The sequence below is a fragment of the Amblyraja radiata genome, chromosome 5, assembly GCF_010909765.2.
Source record: "Amblyraja radiata isolate CabotCenter1 chromosome 5, sAmbRad1.1.pri, whole genome shotgun sequence".
Taxonomy (NCBI): domain Eukaryota; kingdom Metazoa; phylum Chordata; class Chondrichthyes; order Rajiformes; family Rajidae; genus Amblyraja; species Amblyraja radiata.
Window position 1 is genome coordinate 110,521,430 of NC_045960.1, and position 13,461 is coordinate 110,534,890.

At 45.8% G+C, this 13,461-nt stretch overlaps 1 protein-coding gene across 1 annotated transcript in view; it reads right to left on the reverse strand.

The window, feature by feature from the left end:
* Positions 1 to 10,355: 10,355 nt before the first annotated feature.
* ak9 (adenylate kinase 9) overlaps positions 10,356 to 13,461 on the reverse strand; it is a 151,560-nt gene continuing 148,454 nt past the window's right edge. The window contains exon 38 of the mRNA XM_033021970.1: positions 10,356 to 11,211. Within this exon, the coding sequence (XP_032877861.1) occupies positions 11,000 to 11,211 (212 nt within the window). The 3' untranslated portion in view covers positions 10,356 to 10,999. The remainder of the gene's footprint in view (positions 11,212 to 13,461) is intronic.

A 13,461-nucleotide genomic window follows, 5' to 3' on the forward strand; every position in this document is an offset into this window, starting at 1 on the left:
TGAGGGCTGTAGTGAGCAGCATTGGCCACTGGGGGGCGGCAATGAGCAGAGACGGCCACTGGGGGCTGTAGTGAGCAGTGATGGCCACTGGGGGGCGGCAATGAGCAGAGACGGCCACTGGGGGCTGTAGTGAGCAGTGATGGCCACTGGGGGCGGCAGTGAGCAGTGATGGCCACTGGGGGCGGCAGTGAGCAGTATCGATGATTGAAAGATACAGCATGAAAACAGGCCCTTCGGCCCACCAAGTCCATGCCGACCATTGGTCACCCGTTCTATGTTATCACACTTTCGCATCCACTCCCAATATTACCGACGCCAATTAACCTACAAACCTGCACGTCTTTGGAGTGTGGGAGGAAACCGGAGCACCCGGAGAAAACCCACGCGGTCACGTGGAGAACGTACAAATTCCGTCCAGACAGCACCCGAGATCAGGATTGAACCCACGTCTCCGGCGCTGTGAGGCAGCAACTCTACCAGCTGCTCCACTGCAACTTTGTGATTTTCCAGTCCTCTGCGACCACTTCATCTACTGCATCCGCTGCTCTAGATGTCAGCTGATTTACATCGGTGAGACTAAGCGGAGGTTGGGCGATCGTTTCGCCGAACACCTCCGCTCAGTCCGCAATAACCTACCTGAACTCCCGGTGGCTCAGCACTTCAACTCCCCCTCTCATTCCCAATCCGACCTCTCTGTCCTGGGTCTCCTCCATTGCCAGAGTGAGCAACACCGGAAATTGGAGGAACAGCACCTCATATTCCGCCTGGGTTGCTTGCGTCCGGTGGCATGAACATTGAATTCTCCCAATTTTGCTAGCCCTTGCTGTCTCCTCCCCTTCCTAAACCCTCGAGCTGTCTCCTCCCACCCCCCCGCCCTCGGGCTCCTCCTCCTCCCTTTCTCCTTCCTTCTCCCCCCCACCCCCCATCAGTCTGAAGAAGGGTTTCGGCCCGAAACATTGCCTATTTCCTTCGCTCCATAGATGCTGCTGCACCCGCTGTGTTTCTCCAGCATTTTTGTGTACCTTTGTATTACATAAGCCTTTTGCTTTCAGAGATACAGCGTAGAAACAGGCCCTTTGGCCCACCGAGTCTGCCTCCGACCAGCGATTCTAGTTTTATCTCACATTCAGATCTGCACGCCTTTGGAGTGTGGGAGGAAACCGGAGCACTTGGAGAAAACCCACGTGGTCACAGGGAGAACGTACAAATTCCATACAGATAAGCACCCATGGTCAGGATCGAACCCAGGTCTCTGGCGCTGTGAGGCAGCAACTCTACCGCTGCGCCACCATACCGTCAAAAGTTATCAGACTATTACTAATTCCCCAGGCTGTGAGTTCAGAACCTATTGTAATCCTTCTCGGGCAATTGCTTTGTCCTTGTCTATCCTCGCGCAGCGTTCTCTGGAGTTGATTCTCCTCAGTGCCTCCCGCTGCTATCTGATACAGGTCTGTTGCTGGCCTGGTTCCAGCTCCCTGGTCATGAACCAGCCCACATTCCCTTCAGTCAAGGTCCTACCATCTGTCGCTATGATCCATGGAGCAAAACCCTATCCTTATATTGTTCATGTTTATTTTGGTATGGTCACATATCTCACATATCATGTCGATATGTCATAGGAGCAAAATTAGGTCATTTAGCCCATCGAGTCTACTCCACCATTCAATCATAGCTACTCTATCTTTCCCTCTCAACCCCATTCTCCTGCCTTCTCCCCAGAACCTTAGACGTTCTTACTAATCAAGAGCTGTCAAACAAAGATGCTGAAGATGGACACAAAATGCTGGAGTAACTCAGCGGGACAGGCAGCATCTCTGGAGAAAAAGGATGGGTGACGTTTCAGGTCGAGACCCTTCTTCAAAAATGCCCATTGGCTTGGCCTCCATAGCTGTCTGTGGCAAAGAATTCCACAGATTTACCACCCTCCGAATACTTCATAAGATCATATGTGACAGGAGCAGAATTAGGTCATTCAGCCCATCAAGTCAACTCCGTCATTCAATAATGGCTGATCTATCTCTCCCTCCTAACCCCATTCTCCTGCCTTCTTCCCATAACCTCTGACACCCGTACTAATCAAGGATCTATCTATCTCTGTCTTAAAAATATCCACTGACATAGCCTTCTGTGGCAAATAATTCCACAGATTCACCACTCCCTGACTTAAGATATTCCTCCTCGTCTCCTTCCAAAAAGAACATTCTTTAATTCTGAGGCTATGACTTCTAGTCTTAGACTCTCCCACTAGTGGAAACATCCTCTCCACATACAAACTCTGTACAATCCTTTCACAATTCTGCATGTTTCAAGGAGGTCCACCCTCGTTCATTTAAACTCCAGCGACTATAGGCCCAGTGTCGTCAAACGCTCATCATATGTTAACCTACTCATTCCTGGGATCATCATTCTTCTAAACCTCCTCTGGACCATCTCTAGAGCTGGCACATCCTTCCTCAGATATGGGGCCCAAAACTGCTCACAATATTCCAAATGCGGCCTGACCAGCGCCTTATAGAGCCTCAGCATTACATCCCTGTTTGGTATACCAGCCCTCTCGAAATAAATGCCAGCATTGAGTTTGCTTTCCTCACTACCGATCCGACTTGCAGATTAACTTTTTAATCTGGCACCAGCACTCCCAAGTCCCTTTGCACCTCTGATTTCTGGAAATAGAAAATAGGTGCAGGAGTAGGCCATTTGGCCCTTCGATATAGACCACACCTTTGTTCCGACTACCAAAATGCATGACTCCACACTTTGCTATACTATAGACAAACGACAATAGACAATAGGTGCAGGAATAGCCATTCGGCCCTTCAGCCCTTCGAGCCAGCACCGCCATTCAATGTGATCATGGCTGATCATCCCCAATCAGTACCCCGTTCCTGTCTTCTCCCCATATCCCCTGACTCCGCTATCTTTAAGAGTCCTATCTAGCTCTCTCTTGAAAGCATCCAGAGAACCGGCCTCCACCACCCTCTGAGGCAGAGAATTCCACAGACTCACCACTCTCTGTGAGAAAACGTCTCCGTTCTAAATGGCTTAATCCTTATTCTTAAACTGTGGCCCCTGGTTCTGGACTCCCCCAACATCGGGAACATGTTATCAATCTTATATGTTTCAATTAGATATCCTCTCATCCTTCTAAACTCCAGAGTGTACAAGCCCAGCTGCTCCATTCTCTCAGCATATGACAGTCCCACCATCCCGGGAATTAACCTTGTAAACCTACGCTGCACTCCCTCAATAGCAAGAATGTCCTTCCTCAAACTATATTCCATCTGCAACTTCTCTGCCCACTCTCCCATCCGGTCCAAGTCCTTCTGCAGAGTCCCTGCTTTCTCTACACTGCCTGCCCTCCACCTATTTTTGTGTCATCCGCAAACCTGGCCACAAAGCCTTCAATCCCCTCGTCCAAATCATTAATATACAACGTGAAGGGCAGCGGCCCCAGCACCAAGCCTTGCAGAAATTCCTCCTCATCTCCTTTCTAAAGGTACGTCCTTTTATTCTGAGGTTGTGCCCTCTGTTCGTAGACTCTACCACTAGTGGAAACATCCTCTCCACTCTATCCAGGCCTTTCACTGTTCAGTAAGTTTCCATGAGATCCCCCCTCATATTTCTACATTTTTTTCTTCTTTCTGCCCCCGTGTCCTGTTTCAGCCATTGGTTACCAGGCACATCATTAGTTACATCCTCAGGCATCATCTCAGAGGAACATGTATAGCACAGTGGCGTAGCTGGTGGAGCCACTGCCTCACAGCGTCTGAGATCCGGGTTTGATCCTGACCTCGGGTGCTGTCTGTACGGAGTTTCCATGTTCTTCCTGTTTCCTCCGGTTGCTCCAGTTTCCTCCCACATCCCAAAGACATACAGGTTTGTAGGTTGACAGAAAATGCTGGAGTAACTCAGCGGGACAGGCAGCATCGCTGGAGAGAAGGAATGGGCGACGTTTCGGGTCGAGGCCCTTCTTCAAAAATGCCCATTGACTTGGCCTCCATAGCTGTCTGTGGCAAAGAATTCCACAGGTTTACCACCCTCCGAATACTTCATAAGATCATATGTGACAGGAGCAGAATTAGGCCATTCAGCCCATCAAGTCAACTCTGTCATTCAATCATGGCTGATCTATCTCTCCCTCCTAACCCCATTCTCCTGCCTTCTTCCCATAACCTCTGACACCCGTACTAATCAAGGATCTACCTATCTCTGTCTTAAAAATATCCACTGACATGACCTCCACAGCCTTCTGTGGCAAATAATTCCACAGATTCACCACTCTCTGACTTAAGAAATTCCTCCTCATCTCCTTCCAAAAAGAACATTCTTTAATTCTGAGGCTATGACTTCTAGTCTTAGACTCTCCCACTAGTGGAAACATCCTCTCCACATACAAACTCGGTACAATCCTTTCACTATTCTGCCTCACCGGCTGAGTTACTCCAGCATTTTCTGTCTATCTTCGATTTAAACCAGCATCTGTAGTTGTTTCTTACACAGGTTTGTAGGTTAATTGGCTTCTGTAAATTTTCCCTAGTGTGTAGGGATTGGATACAAAAGCAGAATTAAATAGATCTGGTGTGAATGGGTGATTGATGGGCAACGTGGACTCGCTGGGCTGAAGGTATATCTGTAAACTAAACAAGGATAGGTGAGGATTCAGGTTTGGAGCCCTGCTCAGAGCCTTCTGAAGAATGGTCCCAACCCAACATGTCGCCTGTCCATGTTCTCCAGAGATGATGACTGACTCACAGAGTTACTCCAGCACTTTGTGTCTTTATATGTGCAAACCAGCACCTGCAGTTCTTTGAGTCAACTGTAGCTGCTTAGGTTTTCTCCCCTCAGCCTTAGCCTGGTCACACCTGCGGCATGGTGGCGCAGCGGTAGAGACCCGGGTTCCATAATGACCAAGGGTGCTGTCTGTGTGGAGTTTGTACGTTCTCCCTGTGACTGTGTGGGTTTCCCCCCATACTCCAAAGACGTACAGGTTTGTAGGTTATTTGGCTTTGGTAAAATTATAAAATAGTATGCAGGATAACACTAGTGTACAGGGTGATCGCTGGTAAGTGCGGACTCTGTGGTTGAAGGGCCTGTTTTTGCACTGTAGCTCTACATTTTAAAATTATTTCTGGTTATCAATATCCAACTGGACCCAGATCCAAAATTAATAATATTAGGATTATCAGAACATAGCACAAACTTTACGATAACCCAGAGACAATGTTTTAATTACAGTCTAATAACTGCGAAAAAATTAATACTAACATTTTGGAAAAAAACAAATTAAAATGTGGATTACGGAAATGATTGAGAACTTGCACTTGGAAACAATAAGACTTGTCTTAATTGACAAACCAGAATTATTTGTTAGAATACGGTCTCCATTTATTCAATTCTTGAAAAAGTGAATTGGTTAAACACAGAATCAGGATTGAAACCTGAGTTTGGGATTGGATGGATAGTTATACTCAACATTTCCTAGATCTATCTCCACAATCTTGTTATTGGTAGCTTCTTTAGCGTCTCCTTTTTTTCTCTCTGTGTTTCTCTCATCCTTTTCTCTCTTTATCTTTATTCTTTAAAAAAATTCGTAAAAATAAACTGAAGAAATCTGTAATTAAATTGTCGTTTACTATTATTTGTATACATGCTTCTAATAAAAATATTTAATTAAAAAAAAAAAAATAATGTCTAAACAACACCCAAAAGGTCTCCTAGACACACTTCAAAAATGCCACCCTCCTCTGAGCCTTTAACACCAGGTAATAGTTGGGAAATTGAAATTCATCTCTCCCCTCCTAATATGATGATCCTATTTTTATTGCATCTTTCTGATATATGCCTGCACATCTATTCCCCTGTTGGCTATTGGGAGGATGTGAGGGCCTGATCCATAGGGAGAGGTTGAGCAGTCTATGACGTTATTCCATGGAGCACAGGAGGATGAAGGGTGATCTCATAGTGGTCTCATAAGATCATGAGTGGAATAGAAAGGGTGAATGCACAGAGTATTTTACCCAGGGTAGGGGAATCAAGAACGAGAAGTCACAGGTTTAAGGTGAGAGGAGAAAGATTTAATAGCAACCTGAGGGACATCCTTTTCACACAGAGGGTGTTGGGTGTATGGAACAAAGTGCCAGAGGAGGTAGTTGAGGCAGGTACTATAACAACATTTAAAAAACATTTGGATAGGTACATGATAGACACAAAAAGCTGGAGTAACTCAACTTGTCTGACAGCATCTCTGAAGAAAAGGAATAGGTGATATTTCTGGTCGAGAACCGTCTTCAGACAAATACATGGATAGGAAAGGTTTAGAGGGTTGTGGGCCAAACATGGGCAGATGGGATCAGCATAGATGGGGCATCTTGGTCAGCAGTGTCAAGTTGGGCATCTCGTCTTGTATCTTGACTGTATCTTGGGAAAACATGGGGGGGGGGACACAATTTCTTGGTGGCCGCACGCGCATGCACACACACGCGAGGTTTCGGCCGTGGGGCCCTGTGGACGGTAACATCGGGAACTGACCTGGTTGGTGACCGATTCCGAACTCCAGCAACAGCAGCTTCGTCCGCCCCGAATCGTGGGGCTTCAATCGGCCCGTTCGCGGGGCCTTTCATCGCCTGGCGCGGCTTAAAATCGGCTGCGGGATCTTCCATCGCCCGGCGGGGGCTTCAACATCGGGAGCCTCGATCACCTTGATGCAGCAGTTTGACCACGGGGTGATGGAAGATCCCGGGAACGATTTTAAGCCAGGCCGGGCGATGAAAGGCCCCGCGAACGGGCCGATTCATGCTCCGCTCTATGATCTTTGCTCCACCAGAATGTCTCCCTCCTCCAATCACCGCGCTCTATCCTCAGTCCCACCCCCTACTTCCACCTCTGACCGACACCTCCCTCCTCCAATCATCGCGCTGAATCATCATGTTCCCCCCCCCCCAATGCCTGTTGATTGACATCTCTCTCGTCCAATCGGCGCCCTCAATCATCAGTCCCACCCCCACAGTCTTGCGGAAAGCGGAGATTTTTAATAGATTTTTTCATCGAATTTCAAAATCCGGATTACAGAACATGGGGGGGGGGAGGAGGTATTGTACCCCACCTCTCAAAACATGGAGGGGACGTGTGTCCCCTGTTCCCCCCCGAGATTTCCGCCCATGTCCGTGCTGCATGACCTGATGACTTTAACACACTACAGCTAAGTGTTGGTTCTGATCTCAATTCAGTTGGACTTGTTTGAGGAGCCTTCTAAGATATCCTCCCTCAATAATGCAGTAACACAATCTCTGACTGAAAGCACAGTACCTCCTCCCCTTTATCTCCTCACTCTCTCTCTCCTGAAAGTTCTATCCCCTAGTCCAATGGACCCCAACGTTTTCTGACAAACGTTTGTGTGGCAAGCAGCTCATCAAATGTCTTTTGAAAATCTGGTGATTTTCTCTTATCGTCCATACCAGTTGTATTGCCAAAAAAATTCTTATTAAATTTGCCAATTATAATTTCCCTTTCATTGAATCCTTTTAACTCTGCCTCACTAATCATATCCTTCATAAATTAGTTTCCTCATAATTTACATCAAGCAATGTGGTTTGATGTTCCTGCCATCTCATCTGCTGGGGCTGACAGAGCAGTGTAGAGAAATGGGGAACATTGCTTTGCACATCCACAGCTGCCGTTTTCAGGGAAACGAGGAGGCTGAGGAATGATTTAATTTATATCCACGAATGTTCCCGATGTTGGGGGAGTCCAGAACCAGTGGCCACAGTTTAAGAATAAGGAGTAAGCCATTTTGAATGGAGACGAGGAAAAACACTTTTTCACACAGAGAGTGGTGAGTCTGTGGAATTCTCTGCCTCAGAGGGCGGTGGAGGCAGGTTCTCTGGATACTTTCAAGAGAGAGCTAAATAGGGCTCTTAAAGATAGCGGAGTCAGGGGATATGGGGAGAAGGCAGGAACGGGGTACTGATTGGGGATGATCAGCCATGATCACATTGAATGCCAGTGCTGGCTCGAAGGGCCGAGTGGCCTGCTCCTGCACCTATTGTCTATTGAGCTTGATCAGGGGAAACAAGAATAATCCTTTTCCTTACAGTGGTCAGTAAGCAACAAACTAGTTTCAGGTTAGTTTAGTTTAGTTTAGAGACACAAACAGGCCCTTCGGCCCACTAAGTCCTGGCCGACCAACAATCACCCATACACTAGTTCTATCCTACACACCATGGACAATTTACAGAGGCCAATTAACCTACAAACCCACATGTCTTTAGAATGTGGGAGGAAACCAGAGCACCTGGAGAAAACCAATGCGGTCACAGGGAGAATGTGCAAACTCCGTACAGACAGCACCCATAGTTAGGATTGAACCCGGGTCTCTGGCACTGAAAAGCAGCAACTCTACCGCTGTGGCACCGTGCTACCCAGATGTATAAGAAATGAACTAACAAAATGTTTAAACCAAAGGAGAGAGGTGTGTTATTGCCTGAAAGTGTGTTACATTAAAAACCTATTATCATATTTAAGGAGATCCTGGATACGCCATAGCAGACGAAGAGTTGGGGTTGTGGAATTGGCCTGTCGAGCTATGTTTTATCCAGCATACACATGACAGGATGGATGTGCCTTCTTCTCCGTCTCATATTTCCACAAAGCATCGTTGCACATTAGGCAATGAGTCAGGCAATGATTATAGAACATAGAACATAGGCAGTGAAGAAAGCTAATGGAATGTTGGCCTTCATAACAAGAGGATTTCAGTATAGGTGTAAAGAGGTTCTTCTGCAGTTGTATGGGGCTCTGGTGAGACCACATCTGGAGTATTGTGTACAGTTTTGGTCTCCTAATTTGAGGAAGGATATCCTTGTGATTGAGGCAGTGCAATGTAGGTTCACGAGATTGATCCCTGGGATGGGGGGACTGTCATATGAGGAAAGATTGAAAAGGCTAGGCTTGTATTCACTGTATTTTAGAAGGGTGATGGGAGATCTTATAGAAACATATAAAATTATAAAAGGACTGGACAAGCTAGATGCAGGAAAAATGTTCCCAATGTTGGGCGAGTCCAGAACCAGGGGCCACAATCTTAGAATAAAGGGGAGGCCATTTACGACTGAGGTGAGAAAAAACTTTTTCACCCAGAGAGTTGTGAATTTATGGAATTCCCTGCCACAGAGGGCAGTGGAGGCCAAGTCACTGGATGGATTTAAGAGAGAGTTAGATAGAGCTCTAGGGGCTAGTGGAGTCAAGGGATATGGGGAGAAGGCAGGCACGGGTTATTGATAGGGGACGATCAGCCATGATCACATTGAATGGCGGTGCTGGTTCGAAGGGCCGAATGGCCTCCTCCTGCACCTATTTTCTATGTTTCTATGGTTCTAACAGTACAGCAAAAGAACAGGCCCATCGGCCCACAATGTCTCTGCCTAACATGATGCCACCTCTTACCTGCCTCTCCATATCTCTCCACTCCCTGCATATCCACGTTCTTATCCAAAAGTCTCTTAAATGCCACTAATGTACCTCCCACCATCGCCAATCCCGCGGTCCAGACACACAATGCCTTCTGTATAAAAAAACTTCCTCCTTTAAACTTTTCCCCTCTCAACTTAAAGCTGTGCCCGCCCGTATTTGATTTTTCCATTGTGGGGAAAAAGGTTCTAATTGTGTATACTATCTATGCCTCACATAATGTTATGTACTTCTATCAAGTCTCCACTCAACCTCTGACGTTCCAGAGAATATGCTGAGAGAATGGAGCAGCTGGGCTTGTACACTCTGGAGTTTAGAAAGATGAGAGGGTATCTATTGAAACATATAAGATTGTTAAGGGTTTGGACACGCTAGAGGCAGGAAACATGTTCCCGATGTTGGGGGAGTCCAGAACCAGGGGCCACAGTTTAAGAATAAGAGGTCAGCCATTTAGAATGGAGACGAGGAAACACTTTTTCACACAGAGAGTGGTGAGTCTGTGGAATTATCTGCCTCAGAGGGCGGTGGAGGCCGGTTCTCTGGATGCTTTCAAGAGAGAGCTAGATAGGGCTCTTAAAGATAGCGGAGTCAGGGGATATGGGGAGAAGGCAGGAACGGGGTACAGATTGGGGATGATCAGCCATGATCACATTGAATGGCGGTGTTGGCTCGAAGGGCCGTATGGCCTACTCCTGCACCTATTGTCTATTATCTCACGACTGCTCTCTAGTTGTTAGTAGCATGGTTCAGTTGCCTGATAACAGCTGCCATATTTAGACCTCTTGAGGTTGACTCAGTAGTCAAGGCAGTTAAAAGCTATTAGACTCAACTTGACTCTTTTCTGGCTCATCAGTGCTCTGAGTACGTATAATGATGCAAACATATCCACATTTAATTGACCACATGACTTTCTTTATTTTCTCTGTAGAAACACATGCGTTAAATTTGGTTTTATTGGCACAAGCACATAAAGCCATCAAAGCTTTACCAAAAGCCTCCATGTATCACATTTCAAAAATACATAACGTTTTAATTGCAAGTGCATCTTTCCATTTATAAACATATTAAAGCGATAAAATGTGAAAATCTTTGTAAATAAACGCAGTTAGCACATTGAGGAGCAAACAATATTATACGCTAAGGTGGTACATAAATGAAATATACAAAAATAAATGATGCAGAGTTTCATGGATGTTACTCACTGCAAAGTGAGATACAAATCTCAGCAGGATCATTAGAGGCAGGACAGCAATGGCGGAGGGTGGGGGTGGGAGTGGGAATCACAATAGAAGCTGTGCTCAGGGTATATACTTGTGGTGTAGTGAAGCCAATGGATAAGATAGCTGGAAACAGCTCAGAGCTAGGTAAAAGTTCACAGAGAAAATAAACATAAAACAGCAATGTGAAATACTTTCTCTATTTAACATTGTAACATTTAATAAATGATATTGTAAAATAAGATCCTTGGCAAATGTTTTCTGGCTAATGATGGCTCAATCTAAAACTGTGTAAGATTTGATGACGATTGATACTTCTAAGGAACGCTGGCCTGTGTAGGATCAGCATGTCTGAGCGACAGGAAGGTCTGTAATTTGTGATCAAAGTCAATGGGTCTGTCTTTGGGCTCTCTGTACTTTCTGCTCATCTTTGATCCAAGGTAGGTGATGAGGTGACAGTGTTCCTCATACTGCTCCAGCTTCTTTTTGTATTTCTTTCTCAAATAGTGGTAGCTATTTGGATTGTATGCTGGAAATAGAAATATTTTTCATCATTTCTCTTCCTAAAATCAACCTTGAGTTGTTTCATCAAATGCACATTGGGATTGAAACAGTAATTTTAGTTTAGTTTAGAGATACAGCATAGAAACAGACCCTCCGTCCCACCGAGTCCACGCCGACCTTCGATCACCCGTTCACACTAGTATGTTATCCCATTTATGCATCCACTCCCTACATGTTAAGGCCAATTTTACAGAGGCTAATTAACATAGAATCACAAGTCTTTGGGTTTTTCGTGTTCAAAAGTTATAGGGGCAGAAAATCGTGGTTGATCTACCTGAAGGCTGATTTTTGAACTATAACACGGAGTACTTTTGAATGCAGGCTAAATAATGCTAATATATTACAGAATATAATTCCGATGTGTAGAATATCTGGATCTAGTATAGCTGGGGAAATGGACCAGTTCTGGCTTATACGAACCATGGGTAAGATTTGTTGCAATGCCAAACAATGGCTGCAACAATAATGACAGATGAATACAGTGAGCCTGTAGTTCCCAGTGTGGGACTGTCTCATCAGTGCCCAGTCAAATTCCCAGAGTTATTTAAAAGAACAAGAATATCACTCCAGAAAAACAAACAATCCCAAACGATAGACACAAAGTGGATCTGTGGAGGAAAAGGATGGGTGACGTTTCGGATTGGAACCTTTCTGCAGACTGAATGAAGAGTGGGGGGTGGTGGGGGGGGGCTGGGGGGGGGGGGGGGGGGGGGGGGGGCTGGGGGGGGGGGGATAGGGGTCCGGGGGGTGGGGGTTGTCCTCTCCCTATCTACTTTCAGTCTGAAGAAGGGTTCCAGCACTTTGTGTCTATCTTTAGTATTCACTAGCATGTGCAGTTCCTTCCTACACAACCTCTAATATCTGAAAGAAACATTATGAAATTAAATTTCTGGACAGACCAAAAACATGTGTAAGGCTATTCCTATTTGAAATGAAGTTTGGTCGAAAGAAAGGATTTTAAATAAATATAATCTTTATGGACTGCCTGATGAAACCATTTTCTTATGTTCTACCAATTTTAAAACCTCCCTGTAGTACATGCGCAGTTTTCTAGTTGTTAGTTGACCATTACAAGCCTGATATACAACCAATAATCACACATCAGTATCATAGAGTGATGCAGTATGGAAACAGGCCCTTTGGCCCAACGCGCTCACACCGACCAACATGTCCCATCTACGCTAGTCCTACCTGCCTGCGTTTGGTCCATATCCCTCTAAATCTGTCCTATCCATGTATCTGTCTAAATGTTTCTTAAAAATGGTGACAATCCCTGTCTCAACTACCTCCTCCAGCAGCTCGTTCCACATACCCACTACCCTTTTGCATGAAAAAGATACCCCTCGGGTTCATATAAAATCTTTCCCCCTTAATCTTTCCCTCTGGTTCTCGATTCCCCCACTCCGGGCAAGAGACTCTGTACATCCACCCGATCTATTCCTCTCACGGCCTATTGCTCCACTTATTTTGGACTTGTTCATGCCACCTCACCAAACATCACTGACTAAGAGTAAATACTTTGGCAATAGTCATATTTACAGCAGTTGTGTAAATTGGGGTCAATCTCGTGAACCTACGCTACACTGCCTCAATCACAAGGATGTCCTTCCTCAAATTAAGAGAGCAAAACTGTACACAATACTCCAGATGTGGTCTCACCAGAGCCCTATACAACTGCAGAAGAACCTCTCTACTCCTATACTGAAATCCTCTTGTTATGAAGGCCAACATTCCATTAGCTTTCTTCACTGCCTGCTGTACCTGTAAGCCAACTTTCAGTGACCGGTGTACAAGGACACCCAGGTCTCGCTGCACCTCCCCCTTACCTAACCTAACCCCATTGAGATAATAATCTGCCCCTTGTTTTTGCCGCCAAAATGGATAACCTCACATTTATCTATATTATACTGCATCTGCCACGCATCTGCCCACTCACGCAATCTGTCCAGGTCACCCTGCAACCTCCTAACATCCCCTTCACAGCTCACACTGCCACCCAGCATTGTGTCATCCGCAAACTTGCTAGTGTTGCTCCTAATTCCCTCTTCCAAATCATTAATATATATGGTAAACAGTTGTGGCCCCAACACAGAGCCTTGCGGCACTCCACTCGCCACTGCCTGCCATTCTGAAAAGGACCCGTTCACTCCTACTCTTTGCTTCCTGTCTGCCAACCAATTTTCTATCCATGTCAACACCCTTCATGATGTATCAA